The following is a 27,670-nucleotide window of genomic DNA, read 5'->3' as shown; positions in this document are numbered from 1 at the left end:
TTGGTGACCCTCTGCTGTTGTTTTTTATTTGGGCGGGTTGTTGTCTCTTTGACACATTCCCCATTTCCATTCTCAATTTTATCAATGTACTTATGGATCCTACTAGAGTGTAGATGAAGATAAAAAGGTGTCCGTGTAACACCCGTTATTGTACTGTTTAATTAGCTCTGCTGGGGGCAAAGTCGTACAATATATATAACTTCAGCACTTTTGTTAACACTTCAAAAGTCATTGTACAATAACTTACTGTACATGATGTGTTGTTTCAGTATTAACGTTCTTATATATAAGAAGATGTGGTATTAGTGCCTATGAGACAACTCTCAATTCAAGTCACAATTTGTAAAAGTAAACCAATATAGTTCAAAGGACGGCTTTCAACACAATGCCGTCGCTCACAACGAACAGCAAGCTATAAGGGACACACATTACTAGTGTAAAACCATTCAAACGGGGAAAACAACGGTCTAAACTATATAAAACGAGAAACACTTATAAACCACATCAACAAACGACAGCAACTGACCATCAGGTTCCTGACTTAGGACAGGTGCAAACAAATGCAGCGCGTTCAAAGGTCCAACCTTAACCCTTACCTAAATATGTTGTAACATCACAAGAAAGACAAACAATAAAATATCAATTGAAATGGCTTAACTCAGTCAAAAACATATTAACAAAAACAAATGGATATACACTGAACATATAAATTGGATCTATGACACAATGTAAATACAAAATCAATAAAATAAGGGGTGATATGTTAAACAGTTTCAGAAAAGCAAGCATCACCATAAAAAAAAAGTATATAGAATAGTGTACACCGGTAGGTGAAATTAATTTTGTAAGGTAATGGAAATCGGAAATATTTGTGTGTTCATCGTTCGAGAACAGGAGTGGAAACTTATAGTCCTACTAAACAATGATCAAAGCTGGCAAACATATAGAGACCAGATATAACTTTAAATAAGTAAACATTAAATAACAAAAAATGCATTACAAATTATATCAACAGGTCAAATTAACTCTTTAGTATAAGTTCATTTTTAAATACTCCATATAAGTGTAAATAATAAGTTTCAGTGGGCTGGTAATTATGTAAATGTCACAATGCATTAAAAGACATTCTCGAAAACTTGGCAATTCTAACAGTATTTTACTTTAACTGATAATAATTATGCATATATGCGTATGCTTTACTGTGTAGTCAAGTGCTGTACAAAGTATTTCACACTTCTGTAACAACAAAAACATAAATAATAATGTTAAGATTGTCAAATTTCTGCACATAAATATCGTGTTATCATTCTCTGTTATAAGTTATTATATATTCTGGATAACTAGAACATCTGTTTTGTTCATAAGTTATGAATTCTCTATGCTTTCCATCAAGAGCCGCCATGACAGAGTCAAACATGTCATGTTTATGAGCCGAATTGTTACACTTATCAATATTACCAGGTATACATTGTTTGCAGGGTGGTCTTTGGAATGGGTATGCAACATTGGTAACATAAATTTCACCTAGGAGCATGCGTACAACAATCATTTTAAGGTTAGACATAGCTGTACCTACAAAATATTAAAAATATTAATACAATAGGTAAATATATACGTTCCAACTTTTATACAAGTATCATTCATTACAGTCAGTTCAAAATTTTGATAGAAGTATAATCGTCCTATCGATAACCGATCGGAGCATGACGGTCATCGAAATTAAAAAGGTGGATATCAGTCGCTCAAGGTACAAACGTATTTTGAAAAATGCATAAAATTTTGCATATCTATAGGCTCTGATCTAAATGATGACAAACAGATAGGATTTGTGTTAGAAATTAAATAAAATGACATGGAACATATTTTTTCGTTGATATCTAAATATGTGAAAATAGGAAAGAGGGACGAAAGATACCAGAGGGACAGTCAAATTCATAGATTTAAAATAAGCTGACAACGCCATGACTAAAAATGAAAAAGACATACACACAAATAAAAGTTCAGAATACAAAACATAGAAAACTAAAAACTAAGCAACACGAACCCCATCAAAACTAGGGGTGATCTAATGGGATCCGGAAGGGTAAGCAGATCCTGCTCCATATGTGGCACCCGTCGTGTTGCTTATGTTATTACAAATCCAGCTTCCAATTACAAATTTTCACTTGTTTGTCAAAAGATATTGAAATACCTTATATCGCTTATTTGTCGACATGTTTCGTGTTAAATCCAAATGCAAAAATACGCTACAAAAACATCCACTTTAACGCTGATAGTCGAACACTTTTAGGATACTTATACGCACAAAGGTGTCGAAATTTCAATACACATAATATATATGAATTAATATTCAAATTAGAAACGTCAGTTTTACAGTTATTATTTATGATAATCATAACATTTCTAGTCGTGATACTATTTAAAATACACAACAAAAACACGTGCCCAGAGGGCCAACTTATCTTCAACATGAATTTAAATAGATTAATAAGGTCACGGATAGGTAAACATACAGACAAGGCTATGTATCACATCGTTAAATCTAGTGGTAATTCGCATGCCGGATTCAAAACACATTTTAATTGTAGTATTCTGTTATTGTTTATAATGTTTATGTTGAAAAGAAAACAAGAGATACTTCTATGTAGAAGTATTGTATATATTTCACAGTGTAGTATTTTTATTTATGTAACATGTTTGAAAATTGAATTAGATAACACAATATGGTTAAAAAAAAATTAATAAATGTATGTAGTCTCAATGTAAATGGTATAAACAATAGGAATAAAAGAGAGAGGGTTATCGAATGGTTAAAAGCTCATAAATGTGACATTGCCTTTTTGCAAGAAACGCATTTTGACGAAAAAGTAAGTAAAGAAATGTCGATACAGAAAGATTTTAATATATTCTGTAGTCATGGCACGACAGCAAGTAGGGGGGTCGCTATTTTAATTAGGAGTAGTTTAAATGTTACTGTTATTAATGAAAATCGAGACGCTGACGGGAGAGAAATTCTGCTCAATATACAAATTGACGAAACAATATTTACGTTGGTATGTATATATGCACCAAATTATAAAGCATCTAGAAATACGTTTTTTTAAAAAGGTAAGTGATAATATAAAAGAATTTGGTATCGGTATACCGATTATTGGGGGAGATTTCAATGATACTTTACATGTTATAGATAGAAAAACAACACGACCAAATAGCCAGATTTCAAAACCAGTAAATAGTTTGAAATTAATGTTAAAATCAAACAAACTAATCGATATCTGGAGATGTTTGAATCCAAACGTTGAACAATATACATGGCGGAGGAGAGATAAAACTCAGGCAAGTAGAATAGACATGATACTAATTGGCTCAGATTTTAAGTCATTAGTAGAAAATTGTAAAATTAAACCAGCTGTAATTAATTCTACTGATCATCAAAGCGTTTTCTTAAGTATTAGGACTGGTGTGTCAGAAAGAGGTAAGGGATATTGGAAGATTAACAACTCTATTTTAAAAGAGGAAAAATACAAAGAGATAATCAGTAATCTTATTCATAAATATACTAATGGAAATAATAATATCGATTGTCAATTATTGTGGGACGTTTTAAAAGTAGAAATAAGGGAGGTAAGCATAGCATATTGTAAGAATAAAGCAAAGGCAAACAGAGAATTAAGTCGGGAACTAGAAAAAAAACCTGGAAGAGAAAAATAAGTTAAGAGATGCATTACCACAGGAAGATGCATATTTAGACGAAGAAATAAAAGATTTAGAACTAAAAATAGGTAAGATATACGAACAGAAAGCTAGAGGCGCACAGGTTAGGTCAAGGGAGAAATGGGTTGAATATGAGGAAAAAAATAATGCATATTTTTTAGGTTTAGAAAAACAAAGACAGATAAAAAAGTCGATAAATAAACTAAGTGACGAGAATGGAAATATAACAACAGACCAGGCCGATTTATTAACAAAAATTAAACAATACTATGAAAAACTGTACAGTTCTAAATGTCAAAAAAAAGATTTAGTCGAAAATTATATTTGTGAAACTGAATTAGAAAATAATTCAAATAATGTTGACAAATCAGTTTGTGACGGAGAAGTAACAATTGAAGAATGTACTTCAGCTATTAATACAATGAAATTAAATAAAGCACCAGGGCTAGATGGTCTAACAGTTGAATTTTATCAGATGTTTTGGGAAAAAATAAGATATTTTCTAGTCAAAGTTTTAAACACTGGTAATGAAAAAGGAAGTCTATCGCACTCACAACGTACTAGTATTTTGACATTATTATTCAAAAAGGGGGATCATTTATTATTAGATAATTATAGGCCAATTTCCTTACTAAATGTAGATTTAAAACTATTGTCATTTGTTCTAGCGCAACGTTTAAAAAAGATACTACCAAAAATTATTAATGAAGATCAAACAGGATATATTAAAAACAGATTTATTGGTTTTAATTTGAGACAAATTCAAGATATTATTGATTATGCGGATGCATATTCGATTGAAGGGGCAATAGTTTTTGTAGATTTTAATAAAGCTTTTGATTCTTTAGAATAGGATTTTATGTTAATCACTTTGAAACATTTTTGATTTAATGAATCTTTTATAAACTGGGTAAAAACATTATATACTGGGTTACAAACTTGTGTTATTAATAATGGATGGATTTCAGAAATATTTCATAACTCAAGAGGAATAAGGCAGGGGTGTCCCTTATCAGCTCTTCTTTTCGTTTTATCCGTGGAGATCATGGCTTTAAGACTTCGAAAAAAACAGAGATATCAAAGGGTTCGTAGTTAAACTAGATAATAAAAATCATAGAATTAAAATTTCACAATTATCGGATGATACTACTTTATTTCTCAGTAATAAGAAAGAAATCAAAGCTGCTATGAATGAAATAGAAATTTTTGGATCATTTTCTGGGTTAACTTTGAATAAAAATAAAACAGAGGGTATATGGATAGGAAAACTGAAAAATAGTAAAGATAAGGTAGCTGAGATTAATTGGACAAACAAACCAGTCAAAGCATTGGGAATATATTTTGGTCATAACAGAGAAGAATGTGAAAAATTAAACTGGGAGGATAAAATTGAGAAAATGAATAAACTATTTCATTCATGGGGGAAACGTAATTTAACTTTAATCGGGAAAATTCTTATTATAAAAACATTAGTTTTACCACTTTTTACATTTTTGGCAAGTGCCTGTACAGTTCCGGAGAAATTCAGAAAAGAAATAGAAAGTAAATGTTATAAATACATCTGGGATGGTAAACCAGATAAGGTTAAAAGAAATACCATGATAAAGTCAAACGAAGAAGGGGGGTTACAAATGATCGACATACAAAGTTATTTTATGTCTCTAAAAGCATCTTGGGTAAGTAAACTCATTAGTAATGATATTTCAAACTGGAAGTTGATTCCATTAAAATATCTCAGCGTGGTTGGTATTAATTGATTAATTTTTAAGATGAATTTTGAAAAGAAGAAAATTCTGGACTATATCAAACATATCCCTGAATTTTATAGAGAAGTATTTAAATGTTGGGTAATATCAGGCGGTGGACAAACAAAAAAACCTACCAACTTCACAGAAGTAAGGAAACAGGTAATTTGGGGGAACAAACAGATTAATTTTAAAAATAAAACTATTATTTTTGAAAATTGGATTAAGAGTAACTTGATATTTGTCAATGATATTATAGACGACACTGGCAATATATCTCAACATTTTATTTTGGATAAATTAGAATGCAAGAGTAATTGGATTGCAGAAATAAATATTTAAAAAAAAGCCATTCCAAAAGACTGGCTTCAGATGTTACAGTCTGAGAGTTCTATTAAAAGTATTGTAAATATTCCTAGACAGAAACTAATCTGGAAAGGTAATTACATTGAGGCTTCAAATTTTTCAACAAATATATTATATAAGTCAATTTGTAAAGATAAAACTGAACCATCAATTGGTGTTAGCAAATGGATGCGTATTTTACAAACTAATGAAAACCTTAGTATTAACCAACTATATGTTTTCATGTTTCATTATTTAGAAGAAAATAAGTTAAAAATATATAGATGGAAATTTTTACAATTCATATTACCAACAAAACAATTATTGTTTAAACAGACGAATGACAATCTATGTAATGTATGTAACGAAGAAGAAGATTACAACCACTTTTTTATTTCTTGTCGATTTTTAGAAAATTTTTGGAAAAGTATTCATGAGTTAATGATAAAATCAAATTTAAATTATAGAGTATCATTAAAGCAATTAGTCTTTGGATATAAAATTTTTGACAAAAATTATTTTGGTCTGAATTATTTCCTAACAATCTTAGGTTTTTCCATATACAAATCATATTATGTATCTAATCAGAAATTGACAAAGGTAAATGTTTATCAAATTTTTGTTCGAGAATACATAAAAAGATACAACGAAAACAGAACAATGAAACTTAATCCATTACTAAAGTCACTAAAAAGAAGTTTAGACGATTGATAGAATAAAACATAATGTATTAAAATGTTGTATAATTGTATTTCAAGAAATTTATACATATTATTATAATATATACATATATACCAGCAGCTGATTGCTAACCTGGGCAATCGGTGGAATATTACAGGATGCATTAAGAAAAGCTTGGTTTCTTGGTGTAACAATGTAACAAGCATATTTGATGAATAAATATATAATGTTGTTAAAAAAAAAAAAAAAAACAAATCCAGCAAATAGTTTTATTCGGTGGGTCACATTCGTGAAAAGGGAAGGGTATTGTAGTTACGACATAAGGAACATATCCGATATCATCTGTAAAACGATTATTTCATAACAGTCAACCAACTCGTGATGGCGTCCGTAAAATTTACGAAGGGATGATTTCAACTTCACCATTTGGAACTCTTGGTTTAATAGCTTCCTTGTGAGCAGCAATCCTCTATCAAGGAAATCATGATAGAAAATACAAGCCGGTAATATCGTATCAATTTGGAAACTATGTACTCCGTATGCAGGCGCTGATGGATGTTACTACATAAAAATGGAAAGTTCACAATTGGGACGCTGAAATCATCTCTTTTGTCGTAAAGTTTTGTTTTCAACCGACCGTCATTATCAATTTTTAGATGCAAGTCAAGATATGAAGCAGACTTAACTGTATTTGTAGTATTCTTTGTCTCTAGTTCGATGGGATAGATTCGTTTAACATAGTCACCAAATTTTGTATTATTCAGTGAGAGAACATCATCTATATAGCGGAACGTAAAATTAAAGGATATTGCCAACTGCTTATCTTTTTTCCAAAAAGTTACTAAATGAAGTCAGCCTCATAATAATAAAGAAACAAGTCGGCAAGAAGACGGGCAGAATTGGTTCCCATTGGAAATCCGACAGTCTGTTGAAAAATACGTCCTCCAATCGTAACAACTATGTTGTCAAAATCAAGCATCTTGATAATTTCAGTTTCAGAGAATTTTTTGTTTGAATCAGAGTGATTCTTTACAAGGTATGATTTATCCCTTCCCAAGACAAGATACTTGTATCTATGTCTAGACTCTAGGAATATGTGGTATGATTGCCAATGAGACAAATCTCTACTTAAGACACAAGAAGTAAGGAACTATAAGTAACCGTACGGCATTAACAATGAGAAACCCCATACCGCAAAACAAACTACAATAGCCTAAATAGACCCCGAAATTACGAATGTTAAACAATTCAAACGAGAAAAATAAAATATAACCTGTATAATGGTCACTCTTCGTTGGACATTCTGCCGCATAAATTCCTCGCCCAAACATACCATCGCCTGCTAAACGTGCATCTAGGCCACCATAAGCAATAGCTGTGACTGTAGCATCTGAGGTACCATGGAACAAATAATGCTCATTTATTTCAGGATATATATCTGCAAATACATTCTTGTTCATGTTTACAGTTGTTTCGATTGGTCCATGTTGTGTCATTCCAGGGAATTTAAATGGTCGATTTGTAGTGTCAAGACGACGAAGTAAATCGTGTCTATTCTGAGCATACTTCAGGAAAAGAGATGGATTTTCTATTCTTTCTACCTTAACTACTTTCATTTGCGAATATCCTCTTTGTTGCGCGTCACGACCTTTGCCAGCCAAATGAGGTTTCCATGTACGACTTATCAATTGCACTATTGCGTCTTTTTCTCTCGTTGATGCTTCGTTGATTTCTATTTTGTCCAATTTAGGATCAATATGTGAAAGCCAAGCTTCTAAACTTCTATCTTGATTGTATTTTGTCCAGTTGATTGGTGTCATGTAATTAGAAATGTCTTGCACTCTGTTGTGGTCTAAAATTCAAAATACCCTTTTTTAATACCATATTGTTTGATGTTGGTCCTTAATCAAAAAATCTTTTTAATTCTTTTAACTTAAGAATTCTATACTTTTTTATTATTACATGTTGAATCATGTTTCCTCCGATCACTACAACTTTTATACAGTTAAAGTCATTGTAGTTGTGGTCCGACTGTTTGATTACTGGAAGATAATGATTGTCTTGTTGATTTCACTCTAGTGGCCATTGGGGTGTTTCTGTACGGGTTGTTTGGACTGAGAGTACGCTCATTCACTTACACATAAATGATTCACATTGTACGTTTATTGTTACATGCAGGAAAAATATTGTGACTAAAGAAACCCATTTGTTGAGGCGAAATATTTTATGAGTTTATAACATAATGTTCGTATAAAAATAACTTATTTTAGAATCGTTGTTCACATCTTTAGACTGATATGTGGGTCGAAGTTAAAAAATATTTTTTATTATATCTGAAGAATTCATTCTAATATTTTCTTTGAAAACCATGTCTAACACTTCAAACAGTCGGACCACAACAACAACGACTTTATCTGTATAAAAGTTGTAGTGATCGGAAAAAACATTCACTGGAATGATGCCGAGTCAGAGGATCAGTGAAGATTCTGAATAAAAATATGACATCAATAGGAATATCATAGCAGTTTTCGTCTAAATATATGTTCATTAGTTATATCTTTATATATACTTATATGAACTACTTTCTACCTTTTGGTGTCTTTGGATGTAAAGGACGGCAGCCATCTCTACTTATGATAGAGTGTTTTTTTTACAAAGTACAATATAACAGGTGAATCTTCGTATTCTTACACAAAATTAAAAATTATAAGTAATAGTACTAGTAATGGAAAAGAAGTGTATGAAACATATGAGAATTCTATGACGGACCGTGTGGGCGTCCGTCTGTCCGTGTGGGATGTACACGTAAAGAGCAAGGTCCGGTTAGAATTGGGATGTTAAAGTCGATGTCTCGTGAAAGGAGGGTGCCACACTTGCAACAACTCTTAGAGGGGTCCGTAGGTTGTCTATTGCAAGTTTAATTTCCGTCCCTATCCAAATACCATAATTTCCAATGGCAGTCTAAATTTCATCAAACTTCATCCCGGACGGCCTTTCATCTTGATCTAGAATGAAAACAATCGTCGTGCCACGATACATCATGTATTGGGAACAACCTTAGATAAAACCATCTAGGAAAGACTTTACATCGAACACCGAAAGCGTTATATTTATGTGGTGGTCGAGTGGTCTGATGTGCTGTACCTGTTGCAGAAGGTGTTACCACGATGTCACAGACGCACGGGTTCGAAAGCCGATGCGGGAGAACAAAAACTTTAAATCCAAACAATTTCGGCATGTATATATATATATGTTGATGTGTACTCAAAACAAGTCAATGACTGGTACTGACTACTGTATAATAGTTTTCATATGATTGAAATACGTTCATACATTTATTAAAACGAGTATGTTATAAACAAGTGTATATTAACTGATGAGTACTTACCCTGAAAACTAAAAATAAGCATAGCTACACATATAGCTAAAAATACAACACATGCACAGACAGTAATATGAAAACCAGCAGATGTGTAATGTCCGCTCAACCAGGATTCTTTGTGGTAGTTTGCACTGAATATCCCCACACTAATTGCAAGACAAAAAACTGCAACATTTTAAGAAAGATATGTTTTTTAGCATTAATATATAAAGGTTTTCTTTACGAATCATTTAAACAAAGAGATGGTTGCTTGTGTGTTTCTGTATGACTCCAACTTTTAATTTTTATGAACGTTATTAAGGACACTGATGTGCAACGTATATCAAAATTATTTGAACACAAACAAACAAACAATCTTCAACACAGGAAAACACTCTCAGGCCCGTAGCCAGGAATTTCCAGGGGGGGGGGGGGGGGGGGGGGGGGGGGGTTCGTTGGACTCATGTACTCGACTTTAACAGTCACAATTTGAACAAAAGGTTGACTTAAATAGTGCTTATTTGATTTCAAGGGGGTTCGGACGAACCCCCCGAACCCCCCCCCCCTGGCTACGGGTATAACTCTTTTAGGTTAGGGTTAGGGTTAACGGTTTTTGGATTCTAAAATACCAGGAAAGTGGTTTGCTATGAAAATTTATTTTTTCCTTTCTTGACACGTTTTTGTCTGGATTTTATGGCGGCTATATATAATGAATACACAACAGAATACGCTAACGTTTTCGATGCACCCTGATTCTGTCCGTCTGGAAATGAAAGTCCAGTAGTTTTCCTTCGTCTTTGTTTTATTCATTTCCTGTTTTATGAAACTATTTAAGCTAAGTGTTCAATCCTAATTCATGCATGCATTCGATGTGTATTTTTGCGTTTACCTTATTTAGCTATGCCTTACTGCGCTTGAAATATATGGTGTGTGATTTTTATGCTTTTATATCTATTGTGTACGTATATTCTGTATATGTATGCACTTGTTGGTTATAAAAGTTTAAAAAGCTTAGGTTAAATCGCGACTGTAAATACGTTTTTCATGTGATTTTGTTTTGTTTTGATACACGATTTGCATTGACGCATATATTCTCTTCCGGTACATTTATTTATTCGTTAATGAGGGCATCCATTGAGTTTCAGAAAATCAATTGCACGATATATAATTAAAGATGTTTAATCGTAGAAAAACCCTCTTGTATATGTTTTCGGTCTAATGTGTTGAATGACGCGATACCAATCAATGTCCACAAACATATGCGATAAAATAAATTTTAATAATACCTGTAAGTGCACTGCTTATCCAAATGGCGTGATGGACTCTAGTGTGAAACTTGAAATTCGAGACACACATTGTAAATATGGTAAATAACAGACAAACAGCTCCTCCGAACATCCCAAAGATATGAAATACTATTGTTGCTTTTACCCATCCTGCAAAAATCAGCTTTTAAAGGCAAATCTGTATAAATATTGTAAAAAATAGTATTTAGAATATAAACATAGTTCAAAACAAAACTTTTGTACATTTTTTTTTTACTTTTAGGTCTTCACGTTTTGATCTAAACGTGTAGCAGTTTTACTTCTTTATTTTTTTTTAAATATTTAGCCATGGCGTTTTCAGTATGAGTTTGACTGTTCCTCTGGTATCTTTTGTCCCTCTTCTAAACATATTTAGGTTGTGTTTATGATTGTGTTTAGGATTTTTTGAGAATAGAAAACACTTTTAAAAGTGTTCAAATTCAAAACATTTTCACATTTAATGTTCTCACTTAAACATTTGGTTAGATATTAAATACAATCCTAAACACGATTAGAAATAAACATGTAATACATGTGTTTAATTTCTAATCACGATTTTTACAGTGTACAAAATTAGATTACTATATTTAAAAGCACTGAGTAAATTGCCATTTAAAACATGAATTCGCAACTTGATTCGTACTAAGCATTTAGCATGTGCTATTGTTAATAAGCACATTTCTCCCCAATTAAATAAATTAATACTGTACTAATTCAATTTATTTGTGTCCGTTGACGTTAACAATGTCTTAGCATTCTCGAAGTCTTTATAACTAATCAATGTTTTCTTCCATAAGTAGAATAAAATGCATATTTGCAGATGATTCGACACTGTATAGATCTTTACATAGCGAAATTGAAACTTTTCTACCAATTACAATTATGTGCAAGAAAGCACGTATTAAATGTCGACATACGACGGATCTGAAATCACACTAGAAACAGTTCAATCAGAGAAAGATGTAGGAGTAACATATACAGACACAAGTCAACAAAGCAAAAACTAGTTTGAATTATTAGAAGAACTTCTAAATATCTATACTATAAAAGCTTCTGTCTACTATGTCAGGCATTAGCCCGTCCTCATCTTGAATATGATAGTACTGTATGAAACCCACACAGAAAGAAAGCTATCGAGATAATTGTAAATGTACAACGTAGAGCAACAACAATGTTACCCAACCTCAAGAATCAGTCATACAAAGAACCATTGAAATTATGAAATTCCTACTTTAAAACTGAGAAGGCTAAGAGGCGAATTGATAGGAACCTACAAATTAACAACAGGGGTATATGACTCGAGTATACATAAGGTTTATTCATTCGTAATACAAGCTCGACAACAAGAGGCAACTCAATAATATTGGTTAGAAATAGAGACAGATTAGACATAAGATATTATCTTACCTCCTATACATTTATAACCGGAAGAAAAGTGACGTTGGAAACTTTTACCATAATTCGAAAAGTGCTTTATATGAACTCCCAATTTAGATTGAATATTGATATGAACTCTCGTTTAAGATTTGATATTTCTATGAACTCTCGTTTTAGTTTTAAATTGAATATTTCTCCTTTTAGTTTTAGCTGAATATTTCTTGTTTCATTCTTAAACATAATGTTTCTTATTTCAAATATCCAAAGAGATTATAGATTTACTATTTTACAACTTAATCCGATGGCTGTCAAGAGTGTGAGAGATAATACATGTATCGCTATTTTATAAAGTTTAGCCGGAGGACAATTATCCTATTATTATTACATAACATTGGACATGTATATTTATATTTTATACGAACCTTTTCATGTTTTAATACCCTTATCTTTGAATTAATTTATAATTTGTAAACTGTTGCTGGGGCAGTCTTCCCCTAGCTTTCGAACTGTAAACTTGTGTTAATAAATTTGTATATATTTTTATACGGTCTTGCGTTTAAAGCAGCCATAGTGTCGATTATAGACCTACAGACTTTAATGTAACCCGTGCCGAAGTTCACGGACGTATGCCGGAATTCACGGGGTTATACATTTCTAGGAATGTGATTGGTTAAAAGTGTCCGCGCGAAGACCGTGTATATTTGATATTAGGCTAGTAGGGAGGCGGGGCTTATTTCATACACGGTTAGTAGTGGTGCTAAGTCTCATTATAAAAACAAAACGGAACTGAGAAAAATATCTTAAAGTTTCAACAGACGAAGAAATTGATGATTAAGATTGAAATAAGTTCATTAAACACATTTAAACCTAACAAGTTGTTATCGTTGGCCTTGTAGGACCAATGGTAGCAGTTTCTTAATGCTAATAGTTTTGAAGACTGGCTTGCTCATTTTGATAGATCACAAGTCTAAATTTTACACGTTAAGATAATCGGTAAGATAAATTCGTTATAGTCATAATAGTGTGCTAGTGACGTAATACGGAATATATGTGGTCAGTAAACTCCATATATACCGTATTAGGTCACTAGCACACTATTTTACTAATAATACTCTTTACTAACCGAGTAGTGGAAGTGTGGAATAGCCTAACACACATCGTAGTGACTGCAAAAATGTATTACACCGTCTAGAAAAGCATTGGACAGACCACCCAATGACTTGTAACTTTGACACTGAATATACCTTTAACACTAAAAGTAGCACACGTGTAGTTCCTGATGACGAAACAGAGCCAAATACAGAGGAGCAAACTGATCTCCTGCGTTAGGAAACACTTAATAAGACTTGGGTAGGTTAAAACGTCCCTTTTTAAAAAAAGTTGATCGTTGATCAAGGTTTTACCCCCGCCATATTCTGTATGTATGTGCCTGTCCCAAGTCAGGAGCCTGTAATTCAGTGGTTGTCGTTTGTTTATGTGTCACATAATTGTTTTTCGTGTTTTGTGTTAATTAGTCCGAATGCCCGCGTCACACTGTCCCGATTTTTATATACGATGGACACCCGAATGCGAAAATTGTAAGTTCGTACGAAGTTAGTCCCGATCTCGTTAAAATACCAAAAAGTGACCGAAGCAAGTACGATGAATAACGAAGTCTATACGAGGGTACCGAAAGTATATACGATAACAAAAGATGGACATACGAAGGTTAACCGAAGACGGTATTTAAGCTTCATATCTCAGCCGAAGCCTACAAGATTGATCACGAAGGCTACACGATGGATTGCGATGATGGCACGATGGCCATATATATACGATGTCTGTACAGCTTACGATGCATTAAATTACATGCCGGAGGCATCACGCGTTTTAAATTGTTTGATCAATTTTGAATATATATTATATTGTACATTTAATTTTTGGTTTAATCATAAGACGGAAGACCGTGGGTCTTTCCAGTTACTGAATAATTTGGTTGATTTCTAAAAAAAATAGTTTATGTATCAAATATGCGTATTCAATTTACCATTTTCTGCATGTGTCATATACAAATATAGTGTCCATATTTGTCCCCAATATGTTACATACGAGGGGATGCCACGCTCGGCATTGCCTTGTTTGAACTGTAAAATGTGTGCACTAGTCTGAATAATCACCCACAATTATGCCCATGTTTACTGATCTATCTTAAAGGTAAGGTAATGGGTTTATTCAAAAACAGCTCTTTCCAGGAGAATATCATAATAATATAGACTAAAGGAAGGATGTGGGGAAAGCAACAAATGCTGCAAAATATGACATATAGAAAACAAAATGTTTATGGAGTAAACATTCGTGTGACAACATCTCAGACGATACATAAAAAATCAGAATAATGAAGAAAAAGTTGGTTTCCCTATATACGTGTACCTGCAGTGTTGGTATACGAGGCGCGTTTATGATTTTCATTATGTTATTTGATATGAAAAATTGACAAAAAATAATATTTTATTTGTAAAAGTAAATCCCGAGCCTGTAATACCTGCTCTTCTTGTTCCATTTGAATTAATAGAAACAACGCTGTCGCCTTTCTTGTTCTCATAGAATCATATGATATGAGCTCCATGTTTTGTGAACGTCTTTCTTAACTGTCGTATTAGACTGACCAGTGCATATCGCGCATGGCACTTTAAATGTATTAAAGCGCGAAAATTAACTTACATTTAGCTGGATTTATTGCCGTCGTAAATCCATCTTTTCACCTTCGTACTTTTATTCGATGGCATCACGACGGGATTACGAGGTCTTCACGAAGTCGTGTTGCCATCGTAAGACCTTCGGGTAGCTTCGTGATTCATTCGTGTAGACATCGTTATGCCAAAACTGCCCGATGGAAACGATGGAAACACGAATGCAATACGATGTTCAAAGATGCATTTCCGGTGACATTACGATGGTGAGGATGGTGATACGAACTCACATACGAACCCTCAACATCGGATGCACCTTCGGGGATTTTTTAACATGTTAAAAAATTTAGAACCCTTCCCGAAGTTGTCCCCGAAGGCTAGAAAAAGTGGCCGATGGTTCTACGATGGTTAAAGATGGCACTACGAATAGCCCGATCTGGATACGATCAGTCCCGATTTTGAAAATTTTCATAATCGTGTTGCCATCGGCGTAAAAATCGGGAGTGTGACGCGGGCATTAGTTTTCTCATCTGAATCGTTTTACATCGTCATTTCGGGGCCTTATATAGCTCACTACGGTATGGGCTTTGCTAATTGTTGAAGGCCGTACGGTGACCTATAGTTGATACTTTTGGTGTCATTTTGGTCTCTTGTGTAGAGTTGTCTCATTGGCAAACATACCACATCTTCTTTTTTATATTGTATGGTTTATCTGATTATTGAAGATATAAGCGAATTGCATTGTACAAAACTTTGAAGATTCTAAACGATTATTTCAATATTTTATTTTTTGTATATAGAATATAGTGAAATAGATAATGGAAATTTTTCACATTTGCGCGAATAAATCCATTAAGTTTGTGCAAAATATACCTTTTCAACAGTCACGTTTAAACAGATAAAATAAAATAAACTTTCTATCAGCCTTACCTGGTGACCCGCCCGGTAAATTATCACAGCAAGTAAATATGTCAGAAAATACACAATATTTCCACAGTCCAAGTTGAGACAATTCTGACCTTGACCACGACGGACTACCCAATCCACCGATGAGGAAAATAAGTCCTACTGGAATTATTGCTGTTGTCATTCGGACACGCAAAGGAAATTGAAAGAAATTATCTATTCCAACAATTAAAGGGTTTTTTGTTTCGTCCTCAGACATCTTAATGATAAAGTGATAGATACAATTAAAAATGTACAAAAATTATGTTCGGATAAAACACTTGTTAGCCCTTTTTGCCTTTTTAAATATTAAAATGAGTGTGGGTGTCAGGATCATTTTTTGAAATTGTTTCGTTTTCTTAGTACTGGAAATTTCTGATTTAATTATTCGATATAAGAATAGAATTCAATAAACATAAATAAGCTTTCTTCCATTGAAAGTTATTCATGCATATTGCATTTGTGTATGTTTAAAAGGTTTTGTTTATTAATATCAAGTTTAAATCGACTATTAATTTAAGAATAGGAAGTATGTTTGCAGATTTGTCTAAACATGTACATGCGTCAAATTATTTTATCGTTGGACTAGACTCTTTTAAATCCACTAAAGAGATCATCAATTTGTTCGGTGTTTTATTATCATAGGAAAAATATGATCAGAATGGAGCACATGAACAAAATATTAAATGCTTATCTGTGTTGAAGAGGTCAGTGCTCTCGTAGTAGAATGTTTGAATTGAGTTGGAGATCAAAAGTTTTATCTCGGGTCTCGTAAAATCAAATACTTTAACAGGTTTTCTGCCTACGGATAGCAATAAAGATTGGTTAGATGTGATTTAAACTGAAGTATACGGGTTTATATACTCTTCAACTTCGAACTTGATTTGGCTTTTTTTTTATTCGAGGGTCACTGATGAGCCTTTTTTTACACGAAACGCGTGTCTTTCAATCATGGTATCTATAACTGGTTTAGTTTCTCACCCATCCAAGAACCCGTGGGGTGTTGATGCTCGATTCTCTTTGCATGGCAAGTGTGTTGTTGTTCCAGCAGATAAAGTCTCCAATAATTGTGTCCTCGTACATTAAAAAACATTATTTGCAATGTCTCACAAAAGACCTTGCAATAAATAGCACAGCTGGTAATTGTATATTCTTAAACATCATTCAGAAAGTATGATAATTTACAAAATCACAAATCTGCCCTTCTTTCCATTGGTAATAACATTAAAGAAGATAAAGAAATCTACGTCTATTATACTGAATACCACAACTTAACAACACTCTGTATAAAGAATAATATATAGCTAGATCATCGATTTTCGACTACACATCTTTTTAAGTGCTTACTACTATTTCTAGCTTCAAAAATTTTGTGATGAGATATATTCAACCAGTGGTGTCAATTAGATATGGATTCTCAAATTTTTTCTTAAGGTCTGCAATTTTGCAGCAACGTTAAGACATTTGAATTTTCTAATCTTTAAACTATTATGCCCCAGGTTTAATTGTTAGATCGAATTCACCATCTCATTACTTTTCTTATATAAAATTCAGAATCGTATTAATAAATTACACTACGAACGCCTATTCGTTTCGGGTAAAACAAAATATTTAATTACGAGAAAACTAATCTTAACTTGTAATTACGCGATAATCATCTCGTAATTACGAGATAAAAAATGATTAATGTTTCTTCTAATAATTCGTGATGCTGACTGAAAAAAAATATGAATTATCGATTTCAATCGCTCTTCGTGTGGCATTGTTTTTTTCAATTGTCATAAAGCGGGAGGTTTGACATGCCATGAAACCAGGTTTAACCCACCATTTTTTTCTAAAATATCCTTTACAAAATCAGCAATATAGTAGTTATTTTGTTTCTATGTCTATTTGTGACTTTGGCGTTTGTTTGTTTTTTTGTTGCACTTCAGTGTTCGGTTGTTCCTTTGTCTTTCTTATAGTTGACATGGTTTTTGGTTTGTAACACTGGTTTGTTTTTACTCATTCGTTTTATGACTTTTAAACACCGGTATGCTACTTCCTCCCATACCTTTAGGACCTTTGGATCTGTTCGATCAGTTTTTGTGTATAGAGTACAACCCTGTTATTGAACACCATGCAGTATGAACATGCACGTTTCTACGTAAATGCCAGAAGGCGCAGATAATTTGGTACTGGTAATGATTTGGAAGTTGATAATTTCAAAGTTGATATCATTACGTACCTTTAACATAGTCAGCACTCTGGTGGTAATTTTTATGAATTTCCTATTACAAAACTTTAAATTTTTCGAAAAACTATCCCTGGCATAAATTACTTAGCCGTATTTGGCACAACTCTTTGGAATATTTGGTATCCGTGCTCTTCAACTTTGTACTTGGTTGGCTTTATAACTATTTTGATCTGAGCGTCACTGATTATTCTTATGTAGACGAAACGCGCGTCTGGCGTATTAAATTTTAATCAAGGTACCTTTGATAACTATTATCATAGTTTCTGGTCTAAAATCATCCATCGGTTTCAATATCCAGGTTAGGATCACGCTCGTAAGTATAACTTCTAGTAATGGTAATATCCTTAATCTCAAGCATACTTGAAAATTCTGATATGTGGGTCATTGAGTACCAACGCATCATCTATATATCTAAAACTGAAGTTTGAGAGTTGAAAAAGAGTGGCGAAAGACAACAAAGGGACATTCCAACTCATAAGTCGAAAAAAACTGACAACGCCTTGGCTAAAAAAAGGATATGACCAACAGACAAACAATAGTTCACAAAACACAACATAGAAAACTTAAGACAAAACTAACCTACAAAAGCTGAAAGTGATCTCAGGCGTTCTGGACCAACCGTGAAAGGGCTGTATAGCCCGTCAAGATCGTTAAAACTTCATTTGTTGGTGCTCCGGAAGGGTAAGCAGATCATACTCCACATGTGCCACCTGTCGTGTTGCTCATGTTAGTACACACCCTGTACTAAGTCTTACTCGGTAGGGAAAGTTCGGAAAAAGGAACGGGATTGTAGTTCCGACATTGGCAACATATATGCTATCATTTTAAAACAAATATTCCGTAATGGTTCAACCATCTCGTGGTGGCGTCCGTAAAATCACGAAGAAATTATTTCAATTTTATCACTTAGAACTTTTGGTTTAATAGCTTCGCTGTGTCCAGCAACCCCTATCAACGAAATCATGATTGGAAATACATGCCCTGGAGTATCGTATCAACCAGGAAATATATACTCCGTATGCAGGCGCAGATGGAATGTTGCTAAATAAAAATGAAAAGGTGCTACATTTTTTGTCTTGTTCAAGGTTCTGTGTGAATTCTGCTCCATATGAATACAAAACAATTCTACCCGTAGGGATGTACAATATGTATCTATTGGAATACCGCCCGCGTGTCTATATCAATATAACAAACTCAACAAGTATGTTGTCGATTTTTTTTTATATTACTGCAAAGATAAAGAGCATGAGGATATTGTCAAGTTTGTAGTAGGTAATCAAAATTTAAGATCTCTCCTCTGATGAAACTGCTACTTTACAAAATATGTGTGCCTCATCAATAAGGGGGTTTTAAAAGTGTGTGTATTCACTATGAAATGAATGATTTTCATCGGTTGCCCTGAATTTCATGTTTATAAGAAAGAAATGATTTCAACTGATCTAATCATACAAACTAATACATTTAAACTAAGCAAATGTTTCAAAGTCAATAGACCATGATTGAGGAAGCGGGGCCAATAATCTCCATGGAAATAAGATGTGATTATACTTATACAACTGAATACCAATTAACATTGGCCTACCACTAATGGTCCACCTTGAAAAGCGCTTCGGACGCAAGAAATTTTTAAACGTGTTGTTTTCAATTTTTTTTTAACTGACCTAATCACAATCTACTGGTAATACATGTAAACTAAGCAAAAGTTTCAGTCAATAGATCGTGACTGAGGGGTCAGGGCAAATCAATCTCCCTGGAAATGAGTTAAACCAATGGTTATACAATTGCATACAAAATATCATTGACCTGCCACTTGTGCTTCACCATAAACTAGACCTAACCACAAACTACATGTAATACATTGTTGACGCCGACACCGGAAACATCATATCTATGTGCATTTACTCCGTCAAAGCGAGACAAAAAGCAGTATGGTAATCACCGTTTTTTTTTATTTAAGGAAAGACTAATATTTTTTCTGTCTATGAAGAAATAACATAAAAAATTTGGTGCACACTGAATAACGCGAACCACCTTTTTTATGTTATTTCTTCATAGACAGAAAAAATATTACAGTCATTTCTTAAATAATTTATGTAAAAGTAAATTTCGTTCAGTAGTAAAAAATGTAACAAAAATATCAAGCTCCAAAGTAAACTCAATGAAGGGTAAGTCCATGAACACTGACAAAGTGAACTCAATGAAGGGGAAGTCCATGAACACTGACAAAGTAAACTCAATGAAGGGGAAGTCCATGAGCACTGACAAAGTAAACTCGACGAAGGGGAAGTCCATGAACACTGACAAAGTAAACTCAATGAAGGGGAAGTCCATGAACACTGACAAAGTAAACTCAATGAAGGGGAAGTCCATGAACACTGACAAAGTAAACTCAATGAAGGGGAAGTCCATGAACACTGACAAAGTAAACTCAATGAAGGGAAAGTCCATGAACACTGACAAAGTAAACTCAATGAAGGGGAAGTCCATGAACACTGACAAAGTAAACTCAATGAAGGGGAAGTCCATGTATCGAGCTCCAAAGGAAACTCAATGAAGGGGAAGTCCATGAAAACTGACACAATCAAACGTTACCAACTAGTTGCATGAGTGGCAATGTGCCCCGGTCTTTCTTTCCTATTTGAGCTGGTCCATTTAAAAATTTAGATAAAAAATTTAGAACCATGACTAATTCCAGAGAAAAAAGAGTCAAGAAATGTTGGATTATGTCTGGCTTTCATTTTTCTAAGGAAATTATTCATATATTTCATTTTCTAATAAAATTCATAGAATGAAATAGAGCTTAATAGCCTGTGTCGCTCACCTGCATCCTCAACATAGACGTCTTTTAAATAAAATCAACATTATATGGGAATTACTTAATTAAGAGTTGACTCATAAGTCAGTCATGTTGACATATTAGTAATTCGTATCTTGCTGGTATTTTTCCTTTTTGAAGTGCCTATTTATCTATACACATGGAAAAAAGTATTGCAACACCTTGATTTTTAAAAACTTGAAAAAATCAGCCTCTTTTTATGGATGAAATATAATAAAATGTGTGTATAATAATATTGAAACATAGTTTATGATAACATTGGCATCGAAACGAACAAAAAATTTAAAAAAAATATGATTTTAGAACCACAATTTTAATAACAAAATGAAGTGTTTTTTGTACAAAAAATGCATTTTACAACTTTTACTGTGGTCGAACTTTTCAATGTCAGACATTTCAAAATTAATCTTCATATTACTGTTCACATTATGGTTGATCGTTATACGCCAAAGAATTAGTACTTTGTGTGCAGCCTCCATTCAAACGGATAACCGCATCTTAACGTCTTCTGCTTCCTGCCATAAATGAGTCATAAATCGCCTAATTTGTTTCTAATGTAGCAGCAACCATTTTGGATGTTTATTTCATGATGTGTTTGAACTGGGTGTCCTTTCGCGCACTTTCCGCCAATAGTGTGCCATATATGCTCGATATGGTTCAAAGCCAGGCTACGATCGGGCCAAGGAAGTTGAACCAAATTCATTTGAACATTGGATCTACCTCCACGATGCTAATTTCCAACTTTGGCGAGCATTGGATACGGAAAACTGTGTGTCTGTTCGTCAGTAAAGGTCTCCGAAATGGTCTTATCGCACGACAACCAGTAGCGATGAGTTGATCTCGAACAGTTCTTGTTAAAAGGCTCCTGTATGGCCACCACTCTCTTTTAAGGATTGTCTTGTATGCAATGGGTTTCCTTCTGACCAACCTTCATTATGCTTGATTTTCTCTAGCAAATGGTATAGGGGGTCTTTATTATCTCGGAAGGTCTTTAACAGTGTTTATTTTCTGATTTTTATTCTCAAAACGACTTATAGCGGAATGGTGATGACCAACAATACGTGCAGTTGTTACAGCAACATCCCTGCTCCTCTTATGCTGATAATCTACCATCTTGCTGCAGTTAAGAGTTGTCAAGGACCCATTACAAGGTGTTAATCACATAACTTCAAATCTTTGTTATTTAAAGTGTTGAAAACAATGAGGATAAACACATCTGTTTTGCTGTTTACGGGTACAGTAGCTGCATTTGCAGATCAAAACTTATCGAGTCGATATTTATTGATTAAACTCAGGTGATATTTAAATAATGTTATACTAGTTCTATTTTATCAAATTATATTACAAAAAAATAAAGAGGGTTTTTTTAATTTCAATTTCAATTTGGTGTTGCAATACTTTTTTCCATGTGTATATTATCGTTTTGAAAATAATAGGCAAAAATTGCAAATGATAGAAATTGTCATATATATATATAAAAAAAATGGGGGCAATAACTTCAATAAAGAGTTGACTGAATATTTCGGGCACCTTCGACTTATTTGTAAATCTTGTTGAGAGGTTTAACGCTACAAAACCAGGTTCAATCAACCATTTTCTTCATTTGAAAAAATGCCTGTACGAAGTCAGGAATATGACAGTTATTGTCCATTCGTTTGATTTGTTTTGTCATTTAATTTTGCCATTTGATTAGGGACTTTCCGTTTTGATTTTCCACGGAGTTCAGTATTTTTGAGATTTTACTTTCTTCTGTAAATATAGACAATTCAATGTTCCCTAGAAACTCCTTTTACGGCCTAATTTTTGCCACTTTCACTATGAACTTGTAAAAAAATATATCCTAAAATGGGGAGTTGGTTTGGACAACTTTATATTCAAAGGTCTTAACATAATGCTGCGCGGCATACCTTTAATATTTATATGACCCAAGTTTTAAGAAGTTATACTAAAATTTTGCAATGCCCCTTACTTCCCTTTAGGTATTTCTCAGAAATCAATTCCACCGCCTAACATTTGCATTTATATTGTAACGTTCCCAACTATTGTCTTTATGAGATGAAACCCAAAGAGGCATGGTTTTTACCTTAGCCGTATCTGGCACAACTTTTTGGAATTTTGGATCCTCAATGCTCTTCAACTTTGTACTTTTTTGGCTTTATAAATATTTTAATATGAGCGTCACTGATGAGTCTTATGTACACGAAACGCGCGTCTGGCGTAAATATAAAATTTCATTCCTGGTATCTATAATGAGCTTATTTGTTTAAATATGATTATCTATAGTGGATTAGAAAAACAAGTTATTACAATATAAATCCTTTTCCTCTTTGCCGGTGCTAGTGCTGCCTTGTAGTGACATTAGCCTGCTCTTTTTCAAAATCAAAAAGATTTTTTACGTGCAAGAGATATTGCTCTCTTTCTTAACAATGGTCAGCCATTTATTGTTCCTTTCCGACGGACAATCATCGATCTCAAGATCCATACTCACAAATAGTGTAAAAGGACAGCCGAAAATTCAGTCCCTGATCGAACCAGGAAACTTTGTGTTTGTAGTCCGATGCGCTTACCAATGCAAAACAGCTCAGAGGCATGGTTTGTGAAACAGCTGTATTTACAAAATACAACCTAAAGGGCAACAAAAAATGGATAAACTCGTCAGTATAGGGTAATGACTCTGATAAAGAGTCGACTGAAGATTTCAACAATGTTAAATATTTTTTTTTTTTTTTTTTAGTTATTCAAAGTTTGTGTCTATCTTTTATAATTTGCGGACAATAGACAAAACATTAGAAAGATTGCAAAATACATTTCAGATACATGTCCCAATCTGACGACTGTATATGAGAGTCGCTTTTGTAGGGATGCATCCTTCATTTGTGTATTTTTTTTTTAATATCTAGTTATTTTTCTGTATCTATGTTTTTGAAAATGTTCATGATTTAAATTCTGCTTCAAAAAAAAGGCCAGAAGTTCTTTTCATTTTTATCAAAACAGTCCAGTTTGTAAGGGTCTCGATGTTTCGTCTTCATTTCTGTATTTTTGGTATTTAGACAATATTTCATATTTTTTTTTATTACTTTTTTTGTACATTTGCTCTCTAAACTATTTACTTTTTGCCAACTGCTCTATTTTTTTCTTTATGTTTTAACTTAAAATTATTTTTTTCTCTGTTTTTACTTTTGAGCCCAATTTCCGTAATATTGATTTCTTATTCCTTATACTTCAAAAAATAACATCCAGACCCTCATAAATATTTTGAACATTTTATACTTGACGTTAATGTTACATTGGCATTAAAGGTCTTTGGTCGAGAAAGTCGATCTACTGTATTTTTTTGAAATTCTTGTATAACTAATATTTGATACATAGCACATATATTATATTTCAGGACTAACAAGATACGCTTTTCTCAGACCACAATTATGTATTATGGACTTTTTACATTGATGTCAATTGGCACTGGCATTCTATTCGTCAATTGTTATTTCGATAATATCTTTCCGTTACAGTGGATAAAAATAAAGGCAGTAGGAATTACAGATAAAAATGTATACAAGAAAATAAACGACCTCACGTGATACCAACAGTTCTGCTCAAATACAAATTTAGGAAGTGTAAGTTCTGGAATTGCAAGATTGGTGTAGCATCGAATGAAACTTCACTTAGTAAAAGCGATGCTGTATTATTTTATCATAATAGCATTAATGGTAAGGTTCCAAAAAAGCCATTCAGTCAGAAATGGGTATTCATTTCTGTTGAATCTAAAGCATATACAAACAAAAACTTTATAAAAAAAAGAATGGGACAATAAATTTGATTGGGTACTCAGCTATAGATCAGATGCTGATATATATTTTCCGTACGGACTACTGGCAAGAACAAAAATACAGAAAAACTACACACAAATTTTCCTTCAAAAGATGAAAAATGTTGCTTGGGTAGTAAGTAATTGTAATGCTGTATCAAAGAGGTACACATATATTAAAAAGATGGATAAAACTATAGATGTTGACGTGTTTGGAGGATGCGGTAAAAAGTGTTCTTCTCCTTGGAATGATGACTCCTGTTTCAACGATTTAAGTAAAGTATATAAATTTTACTTGGCATTTGAAAACTCTCTATGTGATGACTATGTCACTGAAAAGGCATACAGGTTCTATCAGGACGGTTTTGACCTAATTCCAGTGTACCGAGGAGCTCCGAATGTAAGAAACATTTTATCAAAAGGTACCTATATCTCCACATTAGATTTTTCATCGCCTAAAGAACTAGCTTTATATCTAAAACATGTGGGAAGTTATGAAAGTGTGTACACTAGTTATTTGAAAGCAAAAGATCAGTTCTTCTCAAGCTCGTATTCACAGCAGGAGATGTTGCAAACTCTTCGTTGATCTGTTTGTGAAAAACTCAACACAGGATATAAAGAAGCATTAAATTCTATTTAACACACTGGATACTTAAAAAGAAATGCCACATTCCCACAGATATTTGACTATACGATATGCAATGATGTAGCTTAAATTGAGCCGTTGGGCAAATTCGTCACTGAATGTTTTACCAAGAAAATATGAAAGGGGGATAATGAAAGCATTATATATTATATAAAATACAACATGTTTAACTTGTTTTCTGTAATGGCCCTTATCATTGACTTCCCCCCTTGACACAATCATACCTTGTTATAAACACAAAGTTGGATTGATAATACCATACCAGCTTTATTTTATGTGCAATGAAAATATATAGAAATATCATGTTTGAGGAAGGGACCAATCGAATCATGTAAAAATTAACCACGTCGGTTCAAACAATTCTGGTAAATAGTATAGAGATAAACTGTAAACAGCAATAATGTTCAGCAAAGTAAGATCTATAAATAAGTCAATATGACCAAAATTGTCAGTCGACCCCTTCAGGAGTTACTGCACTTTATAGTCAATTTTTTACATTTTTTCTTTGATCTATGCAATCTTCAACAAAACATTTTCTTCTCTGAAACTACTGAGACAAATTTAACCAAACTTGGCAATAATCATCATAAGGGTATGTAGTTTAATAAATGTGTCCGATGACTCCGCCTTCCAACCAACATGGCTTACATGGCTAAAAATGGAACTTAGGATTAAAATGCATTTTTGGTGGATATCTGAAACTAAGGCATTTATAGTAAATCTGACAGGAAACAACAATGTTCATCAGATTAAGATTTATCTGCCCTGATATTTTCAGACGCATCCGAAAACCCTTTGTTGGGTTGCTGTTCCTCAGCTAGTAATTTTACAGCAATTTTGTATTTTTTCTTATCATCTTAGATATCATTATAGTTTCTAATAATATCTAATATCTGTTACTATTAATTATGATTAAAACCTTATTTTACATGATTTTCAACGCATTAGTAAATACAGTTGACCGACACAGGCTTTTGAGAGCCCCTAGTTTTATTTCTGTATAACGTTTTTGTTCGTCGAGCTATAACTGAAAACTAAAAACAAATAAGACAATTATCGCTCTTATTTTCAGTGTAGATCAAATATTAAAAAAAACTTGTAATTATATAGGTTATTTGATGAGTTAAAAACCTAATATTTAATATAACTTAATTTAAAATCTGCAATTCGTGTAAAGTTTTTCGAACTTTTCATATGATCAGCTCTAATTAAAAATATTGTTATAAATTTGTTTCACCTTTTATTATTCTCTTTTGATTACTTTTGCATCTGAAAAAAATCTTAATAACCGTGAATCAGAATGTCTCACAAAAAAAACAATTTTACTCCGATGAATAATTGTGGGGTTTTTTTCTGTACATAAACTGATACATGTAACCATCAAATTTGATATTAGAATTGAAAAAGTTAAGACCATCCCCTTCGAGTACGTTGTCCATAACCTTCTTTTGAATTTTAAGACTTTTTTCCAAGGCATTTTTTAAATGAGATGTAATTTGTGCCTTGATGACCCTATTCCCAAAAAATATAATATTCGAGCTGTAATTTATCTTTAATTTTTTGTTTATTTCCTTTTGAACTTGATTTCTTTAAGAAAGATATATTCTTGTTTTCTTTATCTTATAAAGCTAGATCAGAATTATTTTGAAAGATTATCTTCATTACACGATGTTTTAAGGGCATATCCAACAGTTTATTTTTGACGGTGAGAATTTTTTCCCGTAAAGATATTTCATTCTTCAATTGACAGAGAATAAAATTTTGCCAAAAAAAATATTTGTTGTCGATTTCGTTTTTGCAAAAAATACTGCTGAAAATTGGACATTTTTGCAATTTTGAAGAAACAAACGTTTTTTATTTAAACAAATTAAATATGATTTTTTAATCAACATATACTTATATAATGGGGCTCAAATTGAAGCAACATAGTTCAAGATGGTTAGAAAAATCTAACTTTACCATTTAAAGAATTAATTCTTACTCAAATAAAGCCAAAAACGTCATGGTTA

The 27,670-nt window shown here is 32.9% G+C and overlaps 3 protein-coding genes across 3 annotated transcripts; 2 read left to right on the top strand and 1 right to left on the bottom strand.

Annotated features, from left to right (window-relative positions):
• Positions 1–944: 944 nt before the first annotated feature.
• Positions 945–16,484, bottom strand: LOC139512773 (uncharacterized). The gene is made up of 5 exons (XM_071300675.1): positions 16,127–16,484; positions 11,133–11,282; positions 9,874–10,032; positions 7,759–8,337; positions 945–1,572 (listed from the first exon to the last, which is right to left on the bottom strand). The coding sequence occupies exons 1-5, from the start codon at positions 16,359–16,361 to the stop codon at positions 1,304–1,306; spliced, it is 1,392 nt and encodes a 463-aa protein (XP_071156776.1). The 5' UTR covers positions 16,362–16,484; the 3' UTR covers positions 945–1,303.
• A 4,048-nt stretch (positions 16,485–20,532) lies between these two features.
• LOC139510986 (uncharacterized) lies at positions 20,533–20,928 on the top strand. Its single transcript, XM_071297549.1, has one exon. The coding sequence runs from the start codon at positions 20,533–20,535 to the stop codon at positions 20,926–20,928; it is 396 nt and encodes a 131-aa protein (XP_071153650.1).
• Positions 20,929–25,199: 4,271 nt separating this feature from the next.
• On the top strand, positions 25,200–25,601 carry LOC139510985 (glycoprotein 3-alpha-L-fucosyltransferase A-like). The gene has a single exon (XM_071297548.1). It carries the CDS (start codon positions 25,200–25,202, stop codon positions 25,599–25,601), a length of 402 nt encoding a protein of 133 aa, XP_071153649.1.
• Positions 25,602–27,670: the final 2,069 nt, after the last annotated feature.

This window comes from Mytilus edulis, chromosome 2 (genome assembly GCF_963676685.1).
Source record: "Mytilus edulis chromosome 2, xbMytEdul2.2, whole genome shotgun sequence".
In the NCBI taxonomy this organism is placed as follows: Eukaryota; Metazoa; Mollusca; class Bivalvia; order Mytilida; family Mytilidae; genus Mytilus; species Mytilus edulis.
This window is presented reverse-complemented; position numbering and strand designations above follow the sequence as displayed.